General features: G+C 39.4%; 1 protein-coding gene across 19 annotated transcripts in view; it reads left to right on the forward strand.

Annotated features, from left to right (window-relative positions):
* c2cd5 (C2 calcium dependent domain containing 5) overlaps nucleotides 1-13,790 on the forward strand; it is a 60,258-nt gene that overhangs the window by 39,145 nt on the left and 7,323 nt on the right. For 13 of the 19 annotated variants that reach the window (XM_089135462.1, XM_089135461.1, XM_089135465.1 and 10 more), the window contains 12 exons: nucleotides 2,501-2,692; nucleotides 4,645-4,831; nucleotides 4,920-5,084; nucleotides 5,238-5,378; nucleotides 5,477-5,540; nucleotides 5,635-5,696; nucleotides 6,933-7,031; nucleotides 7,169-7,258; nucleotides 7,427-7,514; nucleotides 7,602-7,679; nucleotides 11,813-11,848; nucleotides 12,138-12,239. In XM_089135462.1, the coding sequence (XP_088991588.1) occupies nucleotides 2,501-2,692; nucleotides 4,645-4,831; nucleotides 4,920-5,084; nucleotides 5,238-5,378; nucleotides 5,477-5,540; nucleotides 5,635-5,696; nucleotides 6,933-7,031; nucleotides 7,169-7,258; nucleotides 7,427-7,514; nucleotides 7,602-7,679; nucleotides 11,813-11,848; nucleotides 12,138-12,239 (1,304 nt within the window). The remainder of the gene's footprint in view (nucleotides 1-2,500; nucleotides 2,693-4,644; nucleotides 4,832-4,919; nucleotides 5,085-5,237; nucleotides 5,379-5,476; nucleotides 5,541-5,634; nucleotides 5,697-6,932; nucleotides 7,032-7,168; nucleotides 7,259-7,426; nucleotides 7,515-7,601; nucleotides 7,680-11,812; nucleotides 11,849-12,137; nucleotides 12,240-13,790) is intronic. The other 6 variants (XM_089135472.1, XM_089135463.1, XM_039654459.2 and 3 more) reach the window with 2 other exon arrangements.

A 13,790-nucleotide genomic window follows, 5' to 3' on the forward strand; every position in this document is an offset into this window, starting at 1 on the left:
ATCCAACTGCAAAAATGGTTTCTATTTTTCTGTTAAAGAAAAATCTATTTTCTAAATGAATGTTATAGATCTTATTGTGAACAATTCATCAGCGCATCATTTTATTCTTGTTTCATTAAAAAAAAATTTTGATCTCAAAAGTTAAATGAAATTGCCATAACTGTTCCCATAAACACTGACAGACTTCTCTGTGTAGGACTTATGAAAGTATTTAGTCTGCTTAAACACACTCCTGCTTGCTGGTGTTCATCTGCCTTCACTTTTGAGTGCAATGGCCACATCTCAACATCCAATAAGCAATTAAATAGCAGAGAACGACATGAGTCTGATAACACCAAAAAACTCCTGCCTCCAGCACAACACACACTCCAACACAAACTTCAAATAAATATAAAAAACAAAACTTTATCCGCTGAAGCTCGTCAGGCCAAACGTGAACATGGATCAACATTTGCAGAGCGTTTGAATTATAGAGGCCTCTGCTATTTTTATTGTGATAAATTACAAGTTTTCAGATATGCTGAAATAAATAATGGTAAACTGTAATAAAATAGCAAGGTAAACTACAACTTACATGAGACATAAAATAAACACAAAAGACTGTTCCAGGATAACAAAAAGTAGGTGCTTTAGGATGTAACTTTTATTTTATGTACTAACTTAGATCTACTGTCTAAAGCCACTCATCCCACTATCATATTGTTTACACACATTTCCTGACACGTTCAGTACAGTAATCTTACTTCCTACCATCTTACTATTGCACTGAAATTGTTCTAACGTTAGTTCATTCACCTATGTTGACATTACTGAATGTGAAAGATACACGAATAGTAAGTGAAATGCTTTATGCTAGATAGCACCACAAATGTAACATTATCATGGTAGGAACATGGAGCATTAGTTCAATGGCAAGCTGATAAAGGTAGCCTATTATTGTAACGTTGCAGTAGGAGTTCACAGGAGTTTCCAGCATGTTGTGTGATACTTTCTCCGGTGTGTTGAAATTCTCAGTGTGGCCGGCGTGTACCATGAGTGCTCGCTCTTGTGTTCGAGCACGCGCAAGAGCACGAGCGCTCTTGTAAAAATTGGTTGCAATCTGAAACATCACCGATAGAGGTCACCAAAAAATACATATAGCACCTTTAAGCACTATTGTTTAATTTGTATTTTTGTTTGTAATTAAGTTTCTTTGTCCTTATTGTATTTCTGACTGTTTACTTGTCGTCTGTAACTGTTTTGAAGACTTTTACTTACACTAATTAATCTAGTATTAGTTTTTACTGAAGTATTGATAATTGTGAAAGTTCACTGATATTTCAAATGACCCATATCATGAAATAAGACTTTGATCATTTAGTGATTTCAATATTGAGCAAAATGGGTGCTGTAAAGGGTGTAACTCCATTTTTTCCATTGTCAGTTTTGATTTCATTCTGAGTTTAGAAGTCAAACCGGTTTGGAACAACATGAAGTAAACCATGACTTAAATTTAATTTTGGGTGAACGTTTCCTTTAATCTCAATACTAAACAGTACTAATTAAATTGGTGTGTGTCTGTGTATGTTTGCTGGGGACAGTTTTTACAGCTACTAACCAAATTAAGTGTTAAAGGGATAGTTCACTTTGAAATTAATTTTTGATGTGTTTTATCTTACCTCAAGGGCATCCAAGATGTAGGTGTCTTTGTTTCCACAGTATTTTCAATTTTGATATTTTTAGTCAAACTGTTCTTGTCTGTCAGTCATATAATGGAGGTATAGGGGGTCCACCTCAAAGAGCATGCACAGAGAAGTCCAAATTAAACATTATTTAATTACTTGTAAATGTAAGTAAACATTGATGGCCTAAGACATAAAACGAGTGGTTTGTGTGAGAAAATGGACTGTATTTATATTGTTTTTACCTCGTGTAACCACAGCCACATCCAAGTGATATGAGGGCGTGGTCGCTTTGGTCTACGCTAGTGCCGGAAGTGATATCTCTCTTCTAATCATATTTAGATATACAGGAAATCGCAATGGAAGACGGTAAAAACAATATAAATACTGTTCGTTTTCTCACACAAACCGCTCGTTTCGTGTCTTAGGCCATCAATGTTTACTTACATTTACGAATCATTAAATCAGGTTTAATTTGGACTTCTCTGTGCATGCTTTTTGAGCTGGACCCCATATACTTGCATTATATGACTGATAGACAACAACGGTTTGACCTAAAAATATCAAAATTATAAAGACACCTACATCTTGGATGCCCTTGAGTTAAGCTAAAACATATCAAAAATTTACTTCAAAGTGAACTATCCCTTTAAGGACTTCATAACAAAAGGGGTAAAACTTGGCTGTCTCTGAATATGTATGTGTTTTATGTTCAAAAATAATCTTTGCAAATTTTTACACTTATGTAAATATAGTTTTATTCTGTTTATGGCTGGTTGGGTCTGCGTGTGCAGTTGTGTTGTCGTTTATGTACTAATTGGAATATTTATTTCTGTAAGATTTGAGGAGGTGGCGCCCCCTGGCTGTGAGTTCTGTCACATACCGTACGATGAGTTGAATATACCATTTCCTGCTCAGCTCACCTATTGCTGCTGCTGTCGCCGTTACAAAGTTCCTGATGTCCTCTTCACCACGATCGACCTGCCTACTGAGGCTAACATCACCGGGAAGGGCTGTCTGATTCAGGCCAGGTAGAAACTGCAAATAACATCCTGTCTAATCGGAATATTTTTTACTGCATGCTGCACAGTATAGTGCAAGTAGTATCTGAAGCAATTAATAATAAATAGCAGTGTGTAGGGCTGCACAATGGACTGCTATTTAATCAAACAAATATATATACTGTGTGTTTCAGTGATGCATGAGCAGCTCTGTTTGCAGTAAATGACCCTCCACACAAACTTAGGCTCTGAGTTTATGTCGCTTATTATATGCATTTGGGAATGCAACGTGCTGACCGTTTTCTCAAACTTACAATGAGTTGCAACTGTTGTCAAGAAAACAAATCTTATAAGTCTTTTAAGGCTTTAAGTCATTATTATTATTTTCCTAAATACGTGAGCTTAGAATTATAAGGTTCTATCTCCACTTTTGGTCTAAATTGAGTTTTTGACATAATCTGATCCATTAGGTGTTTATTAATGCCTGTGTGGTGTTATTTTTGTAAAAAAAAAGATTAATAGATAAAGCTATAATAGAAGATTATACTACATACCAGTTTTGCCAGCTGGGATGTAAAAACTTTGATGCTCAATATCTCAGAACTACCCTAAACAGAGATAGAACCTTATAATTCTAAGCTCACGAATAGCTGATTTACAGTAAATTTATTTTACAGTGAAATATTACATTATTAACATTGTTTAATATTTTATTTAATAATTTTTTTTTTTAAGTATCGTATAGAGTAGATCATAATGATGTTATCACTACATTTTTGGCCAAATTGTGCAAACTACTGTGACAGTGGCTACGTTTACATGCACCAAATAATCCAGAGTAATCGGATTGATGGCTCAGTCGGACTGAAAAGCCTTTCTTTAAACACCTTAATCGAACCGATTGAGCTCGATCTGAATAACATTTTGATCGGTTTGAAAGGGGTTGTTAATTCCTTTTCTTATCCGATCGAGAGAACATGCAAACACTCAATCGGATTGAAAACAGAAACTGGAAAGGACTGTGCATATGCAATGATGTAGAAATGGCGTTATGACGTGCGGAACAAGCTGCAGTTGTTGTTAAATAAAATATCATAAATGACCATTGGGGCGGCAGTGGTTCATGTAGGTTGTCTACAAACCAGAAGGTTGGTGGTTCTATTCCCGGTTCAAGACACCTAACTGTACGTTCACACCGCCGCCGACTTGAGCGTCAAAGCTCTGGCCTCCCTGTCAAGGACGCTTGTCAAAAAGGTATGGGGAAGCTTGTTGACGCTTTGGACGCTTTGAACTCTCTGACGTTGCAGGGAGAATAGAAGCGTCACAACATGAAATGTAATAAACAGAAAAAGACAAGCAATACATTGAAGCAACCTTTTTTAATTAATGACAGCATTTTTATAACCGATTTGGTCGGGAAAAAAAAATAGTTAGCTATTATTATTATTATTGCTGTCAAATCGGTGTCACCGTGAGCAAATTAATTGAATTCCCGCTTTACAAACGAGCGTTCGTAAATATTTCAAATAAAAGTTGCGCTCATGCGGTCCCTATAAGCAAACAATGTTATGTCATAAATGATACGAAACCAGTAGGAATCACAGCAACAACGATTTTGCTTCTCTTCCATTTTCTCGGAGCTAATGTTTTGGTGGGAATGAAAGTTTACATTCATGTTTCTTTGGAATCAGCCAGCGTGAAGGACGTCTATATTCCGATTGGTTGCTGGCGTTTTGCCGCTGAACCGCAACACAGCTCATTACCATAAAGTTGAGCTTCTTTCAACTTTCGGATTGACGCTAAAAACGCTCAAAATGCCCAAAACGCGACACCGATGGATTTGACGCTTCTTGCAGCTGAGAAAAGTGTGCATTAAAACATAACCAATATTTCTCATAGTATGTTCTGGTGGTATACTGTGCAAATTTTTGTCAAATGTGATGGGTCATCTGGGTATTCTTTGCATCTCCACCGCACTGTAGGCTGTGTCGGACTAAAAAGAAGGCCCAGGGCGAGGGGAACGCCATGGCCATCAGCAATCTTCTGCCGTTCCTGGAGTACGAGCTCCACACGCAGCTGATGAACAAATTGAAGCTACGGGGCATGAACGCTTTGTTTGGTCTGCGCATCCAAATCAGCGTGGGAGAGACCATGCTGCTAGGACTGGCGGTCAGTGTACTATTACCCATAATGCTCAGTGCGTTTACTTGGTGCGTGACAGGTTGTCCTGTTAATATCTGTTGTTTGTTGCGTCCAGTCTGCAACAGGAGTCTATCTGACAGCATTACCCAGTCCTGGAGGAATCCAGGTTTTGGGAAAAACTCCCAGTGACATCACATACGAACAGCACATCTCCAATATGCAGAAGAAAATCAATGACACTATCGCTAAAAATAAAGAAGTGTATGAAATCAACCCTCCTGTAAGTACACATACACGTCAAGGCACTTTGTGAGGTTATTTTATATTTAATATTCAATACAATTTTATTTTATATTATTTTATTTGTATCCATCTGTTCCTCTTTTGAAACCACAGCTAACATATTTTCTTTCTTTTTTTCCCTCCATCATAGGAGTTCGTCGAAGAAATCATTGGTTCGCCCATTCCTGAGCCCCGTCAGAGGTCCCGTCTCTTTCGTTCTCACTCAGAGAGCTCAGATGAGGTGTCAGAAATAGACCTGTCCCACGGGAAGAAGGATGCCTTTGTGTTGGAGGTAAACTGGCTTTGTACTAGAGGTTGAACTTAAACTTGGAGATACTGGACTTTTTTTGTGGAGTGAAATATCTGTGTGATGTTTTAATACACTTCTAGATTGATGACACAGATGCTGTGGAAGATATTCATGCACTTCTGACTGATTCTCCCACCCCAGCTGGTACAAATCTCTTCTAGACCATTGTTGGACTCTTATTATGTTTTTTACTGGACTGTATATTCAGATGTGTGTTTGTACGTTGTCTTCTGTTCAGGATTCTACAGCTGCAACACTGAAATCATGCCTGGGATTCAGAACTGGACTTCAGCTATACAGGTATCATTCACCATAGTGAACTAGAGATGTGACTGTGAGGAAATTGTCCCACTGGTTAATCGACGTGCGACACCCCGGGGGGCGGGGTGTTGGGTGTTTCCCACTTTTGTACCTCACTTCTAATTTAAAAGCGAAAGTCAAATGTGCACTGCCGCACAGGCATAATTTATAAAGATGCGGAGAAGAGCAAGCATTTAAAATTAATTTCTATGGAAGTTGAGCGCGAACATGATCGCTTCGTTCCAGTGACATGCACCATTATAAATGTTGTGTGCATTTTACTTTTGCTTTTGAATTAGCGCCAATTCGGAGGTGGCAGTTGCTTGAATGGTGGGTTCATTATTATTCTTAACGAGAAACACGACAAAACAGTACAATGACAAACTCACGTAAATAGGCACTTACTTTTACATTTCGCTTAGAAAGCAAATCTTTCGCCTTTGTCTTGTCAGTCGAGAGTGAACTCTAACTGAACTTTTTACTACTATAAAAAAATCAAAATGACGCTGTGGGGGTGCAGCTGAACACCAGCAACACCGACTATCGCAGCAAGCCTATAGTGAATATTTCCATTTCCTGAAAATTGTTGAATGTTGCTGTGTTTTTACAACAGTCACGATTTGTTGATGTGCAACTTATTGACTTTTCAAACCGCAACATAGATATCAAGGAATTTTTTGAGATATTTGTTTATTTACAATGGACCCTTTTCACAGTCCATTGATGGTGCATTTTCACAGTTATTATCATAAATCTTGAAAATCATTAGAATTTTTTTTTATGTATATTCATAATACTACTTTCTAATACAACGACGAGGAAGTGATGGAAAAATGTACTTTTTCCTCACTTTTGACCAACTAATGGTCTATCTTTTAAAAAATTGTGAAATTCATAGAAACGCTATCATAATTGTTTTCTTTTGCTGTTGGAACAAATTGGAAAGTAAAAATTGTGTTTGTAGTAGTTTCCATTCACCACTATAGAAGTTTACTCAATTATGACAACTTTTGCTTGTGAAATGTGAAAAGGGTCCATCAAGACCATATCGTTTCCCTTATATTTGCAGACAATTAATGAATGAAGCTTCAAGCTAGTTTGAGATATGTGCACTCTAATGTTTGCATATTATAATTGGATGTAATGTACATTTGAGTTTTTTTCTTCAGAGTGAGTAGACATGAGGATGGTTTCAGTCTTTGGTGTAGAATCAAACAGATTTTTGTGTGCTTTCAGATGTTTACCTCTGTGAGGGTCTTTCGCCTTAACAACGTCAACTTGACCAATCAGGGACTGAATAAGGTTTTCAGTGACCTCTGTGAGAACCTGCTTAAGGTGAATACAGTTTTTTCCCCTATATATCCTATATCTTATTTCTGTCATGGTCTAATACAGACCAGCTAAACCAAGTTAAATGATATATGCGTGCTTGGATATCACTGCTCTTACTGGAATATATTTGTGCTCTGTAGAGTTTGTACTTTAAACTACGGTCATTCGTCCCCTGCTGTCTTTGTCACCTGAACTTCACTGTGGCCATACCTGAAGATGAGCTCATCCAGGTGAGACTTTTTTTGTTAAATATAATTAAACTTTCTGTTTGAAGTCTTGCTACTGTTGTGAAACTTAAAGTAATGATGGATCCCTCAAGATATGTTTATCCTCTTGGGTTTCATTCTGACCCTTTTACCTCTGTCCTGCATCATCTGTCAGTATTTTTTAATTTGCAGGTGGCGGTGACAGCTGTGGCAATGAGCTTTGACAAAGAGGTGACTCTGGAGAATGGCAAACAATGTGGTGATAAGTCGCTAAAAAAGGGTGAGCATGTCGTCTATGTACCTTCATGTAGGAAACATTTCTCTGAAAAGCTGATCTGCATGCTCTCCTGTTGAATGTCTTTTGCAGAAAATGACGAGCAGCTTCAGTTCAACCTGGAGCTCAATGCTGAAATGTTGTCTTCCAACCCTCTTAGCTCCCCCAAAGGTAAATCCTGGTGAATCCAAACTTCACTAGATACCCCGTTCTTTATAGTTCTCTAAATGTTTGCCATAATCCATCCTTCCATCTAGGCGTGTGCGTTATGACCAAAAATGTTTCATGCTATGAGAAATTGTATTTCACGATTGTAGTGCAATTTATTTAACATGTAGTTAGAAATGGAGTAATAAAATGTAAAAATAAAATACATATGGTATGAATTAAATATTTCTTTATTTTGATTAAATCTACAAAAAGTTACAGTCAAGATCAGTAAGTAATTTTGTCTTTTGATTGATTAGACGCAGACAGGTCAAATCAGGTGTATAAGGCAGCTGTCACTTTAAGAGCAAATGCATAGATCCATTATGCTTATACCCATCCGTTCACCCAACACCTAACTGTTTACTTTCACGACGGAGGCGTCGGGAGAGGCGTTGATGCTGTAAGAAGTCTGTGAGATATGGAGGTGACAAATTATTGTGAGCTTTGTAAGTGATGAGCAGAACTTTGTAATGGATGCGGTGTTGTACAGGGAGCCAGTGAAGCTGTTGAAGGACAGGGGTGATGTGGTCTCTGGAGCGGGTGTGGGTGAGGAGTTTTTTATATCAGAGGATGGGAGACCATACAGGAGACTATTTGAGTAGTCGAGTCTTGATGTAATGAATGCATGGATGCGAGTTTCTGCAGCAGATGTGGGGAGGGTAGGGCGTAGACGACCAATATTACGTAGGTGGAAAAAGACAGTTTTGGTGATATGACGGATATGGGGCTTAAATGTGAGTGTGGGGTCAAAAATGAAACCAACATTCCGGATCTGGGGAAAGGTGGTATCTGTATGGCCATCGACGGAGAGAGTAAAGTCTTGGGAGGAGGGGACGAGTGATTTGAGACCAATGACGATAATTTCCGATTTATTGCAATTGAGTTTAAGTAAGTTGGCGTTCATCCAGGACTTCATCCAGGTAGGTTGTGATTAGGGATATCCCGATCCGATCCACGGCATCGGTATCGCGCCGATACCGGCCCAGAACGCTAGATCGGAGATCGGAGGGGAGAAAAAAATATGAGCGATATCCAGTTTAGCGGCGCAGCCTGTCACGAGCGCACACGCACATCATGAGCTATGACATAAACAAACACGACATAAGTTAGCACATGTAAACACACACACAAGACATGTATGTTTTGTGTGTTTAGCAATTTCAACTCACAAAAAGGCCACATAAATAGTGCTGTAACGTTACGAGCGCACACCAGAGAACCTAGATAGCAGGTAATGCTATGTTGAACACACAAACACACACACGGAAAAAGCTGACACCTCAACTGAGGCATGTGTTTGTTTTAGTACACCTAAAACAAACACATGTCTCAGTATATACAGTCAAATGTGTTGGGCAATATAATAAAACTTACTTTTCGTGACGTGAGTGCCGTCTCCATCCAAAATTGTCCTCTGCTAACCACACAATGGATGAAACATCGATTGCTCTCTTGCTCACAAATGTCCTCCCACTCACCACGGTCACGGAGAATACACTGTTCAATCACTTCTTCGAGTAATAAGTGTGTCTTTCTAATTATCTTTGTCATTTCACATCTGTTACCTCCTTTCACTCACCAACGCGTTCAATGTTGTGTTTACGCACACGCGCGCAGAGAATCACTCTCGCTTTGCGCACGGATTCTAATGTAATCGGATGATTCCACCCACAAAAGCTGCATTTCAGTCTTTTCAGAAATTCATTGGCTACCCAGAAAATAGCGTCATTTCATTCTCTATTGCAACTGGATAGATAAACTGTCACTCAAAGAGAGGTAGGTACCGATCTTCACCAGGCACGCTCGTTGGCTGTTGGAGTTTAGAAGACACCCCTAACACTCGCCGATTGGCTAAAATGACCTGTCAATCAATAGTTCATGGGTCAGCGGCCATTTTGACATTCTTTTTTCTCCAATGTTTACGTTTCAACTGAAGTTAGACGGATCAATAGTGTTAGTGCGTCGAAGTTGTGATAGCGCTGTCGGCTAACGCGAAATGCTACTATTTACATTCCATGGATGTTTATTCATATATACAATTGTTTTGGACTAAAAACTTCTTCAAATTGGATTGTATGGACGCTTTACAGTGAAACCAAACCATTTTTGTTGGAATGTGGACTAACAGATGGCTAATTGGTGAGTTTCTTCCAGTTTGTGTTGGTTTGTTTTGGCTGTTGGTGGTCTGACAAAGAGACAGATTGTGCCCGCTGTGTTGATTGTATCTTAAAATGGTTTGCGTCGTTCGAATCACGAGTTTCTCAGCTTTCCAAAGATATGTATTATGTTTACTTTTGTGTTTGTTTTGTTTTGTCTTTCACAAAGTTAAACCTATAAACCACCCTGTGGGCCGTATACGGCACGTCGGACCACGAAAAAAAAAATATCGGACTAATATCGGTATCGGCAAAAGCCAAAGGTGCGGCATCGGTATCGGTATCGGAAGTGAAAAAGTGGTATCGGGACATCCCTAGTTGTGATGGTTAATACTGTGGCAGGAGTGATGGATCTAGTGCTGAGGTATAGTTGTGTGCCGTCTGTGTAGCTATGGAATTTTAATCCATGATTATGAATGATAAGTCCAAGGGAAACATGTACGGGATAAACAGAAGGGGACCTAGCACCGAGCCTTGAGGGACTCCATGATTGACCGGTATGGTGTGAGACGTACAGTTGTTGATGGATATGAATTGAGATGAGATGTTGGTAAGGAAGAAGGTGAACCAGGAGAAAACTAAGCCAGAGAAGCCAAGATGTTGTAGGCGTTGTAAAAGGATGGAGTGGTTAATGGTGTCGAAGGCGGCAGAGAGGTCAAGTTGGAGGAGAATGGAGATGGAATGGAGTCCGAGGCGAGCAGGAGGTCAATTGTTACTTTGAGTAGTGTAGTCTCAGTAGAGTGATGAGTGTGGAATCCAGATTGAAAGGTTTGGTAGAGCTGATTGGAGAGGATGTGATGTTTTCCAGAATTTTAGACAGGAAAGGTAGGTTAGAGATGGGGCGGAAGGTTTTTTAAGTATTGGTGTGATGGCTGCAACTTTGAGGGAAGAAGGAACTGTTCCATAGGTGAGAAAGGAGTTGATGATAGCCATGATGAGTTGGCTGAGGCAGGGGAGGCAGTGCTTGACCAGTGGTAGGTGAGGTGGATTTTGTTGAGGTGGTCAGTGAGATCGGTTTCTGTAATGAATGACTAGGTAGGGGAGAAAGATGTGAAATGGAGTGGATGAGTCAGATTGAGGGTCTGTGCTGGGAAAAATTTTCACAGAGAGTTCTTGATGAATGCTGTCAATTTTCTATTTAAAGAAGTCGATGAAATGATTGCATTTGTCCATGGTGAATAAATGAGTGATATTGTCAATGAGTAATTTATTAACTGTGGCAATCAGAGTCCGAGGGTTGGAGGATCCAGAGTGAATGATCCCATGATCCCATAATAAAAAGCTGTGCGGGCTGATGTGAGCGCTGATCTATAATGATGGCTGTGATCCTTGTAAGCTTGTAGGTGTACAGTGAGTCCAGTTTTCTTTTGTAGGCGTTCCAGTTGTCTGCGCTCTTTTTTGAGTTTGTGCAGTTCAGGAGTGAACCAGGGAACAGAGCGAGAAAATGTAACTGTTGCAGTTTTCACTGGTGCGAGAGTATTGAGGCTGGATGTGAGTGTGCAATTGTAGTGAGCTACTAGGTCGGGGATGGTTGTATTTTCAGGGATGCTGGGTATGGAAATTGTGTTTGCGATATGGGAGAAAAAAGGGACTTTAAATTTCGGTAAGATATGGTGCATGTCTGCTTGAAGTGAGGTTGTGAAATGTTATGGCGAGATGATCTGATATGGCCAGGTCTGTGTGTGTGAGTGTCAATATTAAGTCCTGTGTCCACGGGTGTGGGTGGAGAAATTGACATGTTGTATGGAGTTAAAACTGTGTATAATGTCCAAGAAATCTGTGGTGGGTTTGAAGGTGGTCGATATGGAAATTGAAGACCGCTACGGGTAATAAGGTTAATGATGTTGAACAGAGTTGAGTTTGAAATTCTGAGAAATCTGACAGGAAGGAAGTACTGTTTTCAATGCTTTCATTGCATTTGTTTCCTTTGTGTCACAGGTCTATCAGAGGTTGGCAGCCATACGTCAGCCAAAGGTCAGTACCTGATTCGTTGCTGAGTTCTGAATCTGGAGGCAGCAGGGTGTTTTTTTTTCTTTTCATTTCTGCTCCTTTTGTGTCTGACAGTTTGAAGTGCTGCAGCACACACCCCAGCATCATCCATTTTACCCCTTTTTCTTTTTTTCTTTCTTTCTTTCTGTCTTGTTTCCTCTTCTCTTTGTCCCTCTGTTGTGTCGTTGTATGTATGTGTCTGTGGGGTTTGTGACCGCATGTGCACATGTGTGTGTGTCTATCTGTGTTTATGTGTGTGTGTGTGTTTGTCCAGCCCCCTCAGTTGATTACAGTTCCTTTGCAGACAGATGCAGTTCCTGGATAGAGCAGCTTAGACTGAAAGCTCACACCATAAGACGCGGATCAGTTAAAACAAGTAGGACTACATACATACATGGACACATTCTTACTCTCATAGACCCTAGTCGGAGTAGACTGCATATTTAAAGGGATCTTTAAATTCAAGATGCAATTAAAATGGGCCGAGTTTGCTTAATATACTCTGTTAATGCAATTTGCATGAACATTTACTTCTAATCTATTCATATTTCATCAGTGCACATTATTTCAAAGAAATTAATGTTTGTCTTTGTAATCTTTCACTGAAATAATACCTATTTTAGTGTTGTCAAAAATATCAATATTTCTATATGTATCGATATCGAAATATCTGAAACAGTTCCAATGCTCCTTTTCTGCTGTATCGATATACCTATACTAGAGTTGTTCTGATTCCGATACTAGTTTTGGGAATGCCGCCGATACCAATAAAAATTCTGGCATCGGTATCGGCGAGTACAGAGTGCCGATCTGATACCATTTTCTTAACAATAACTAGTTATGTACGCCAGCTTTGCTTGACGCTGCAAATCGGAGAACGAATTAAACAGTGGATGCTTGTGGCAACACAGGAAGTTGTGCTGTTGCCCCAAGCAACCACTGTCTAGAGCAGCGAAGAAGAAAGCGCGCGCTAGCAGTATGGCCGCTGTTTGGCAGTATTTAACAAGCCAGTAAAACGTCGACATGTCTCATATGCCATACTGCAGTTTCGAGGGTGGCACAAGATTAGCAGCTTCAATGCTTAAAGGGATACTGCACTTTTTTTTTGGAAATAGGCTCATGTTACAACTCCCCCAGAGTTAAACAGTTGAGTATCACCATTTTCAAATCCATTCAGATATTTTCTGATATTTAGAAGAATATCAGTAACCAGACAGTTTCTGGTCTCATTGACTTCCATAGTATAATATGGAATGGATTAGAAAATGGTAAAACTCAACTGTTTAACTCTGGGGGAGTTGTAAAATGAGTCTATTTCCAAAAAAAGTGGAGTATACAAATAATGGAAAGAAAAATAGACAAAAGACAGGGGTACATAACTAATCAGAAAAGTTTACATATCAAACGAAAAGATTAATAGACTTACATATTTCAATTGTTTTTAAAGCCTTTTGGTACACGAGTTAGAGAGAATCCCAAAGTAATGTTGTACTTGCAAGCGTTTCTAGCTAAGACGTATGGCGACGTACACGTGACGTAACAACGTCATTCCCTGTCCGCTCTAGTCAGTGGAAAAACAAACAGGTTCCGAACGGGTTCGCAAGTTGAACCAACTCCGAACCAACTTTGAACCAGCACCAGTTCCGAACCAGTTCTTTTTTGGTGGAAAAGGGGTATCAGAGGTGTGAGTGAGTGAGTGAGAAGGATCTGAAGTGCCGGTGTTTCAGCTACAAAAACCCGCTGAACTGATCCGAAACAAGCCCACTTTTTTATCCGCACGCCCAAACTCATGTTTTTACAATGTTTCGCCAGCTATGAACAAGAACAAGGCACAATGCTGTATGATATATTGATCTAAAGCCACGTTTTTAAAAATGTAAAAAAAATTATTTAACATTTTGTTAAATTTAAAATGGCATCTACTCTG

Source organism: Pimephales promelas, chromosome 10 (genome assembly GCF_988280905.1).
Source record: "Pimephales promelas chromosome 10, fPimPro1.hap1.1, whole genome shotgun sequence".
In the NCBI taxonomy this organism is placed as follows: Eukaryota; Metazoa; Chordata; class Actinopteri; order Cypriniformes; family Leuciscidae; genus Pimephales; species Pimephales promelas.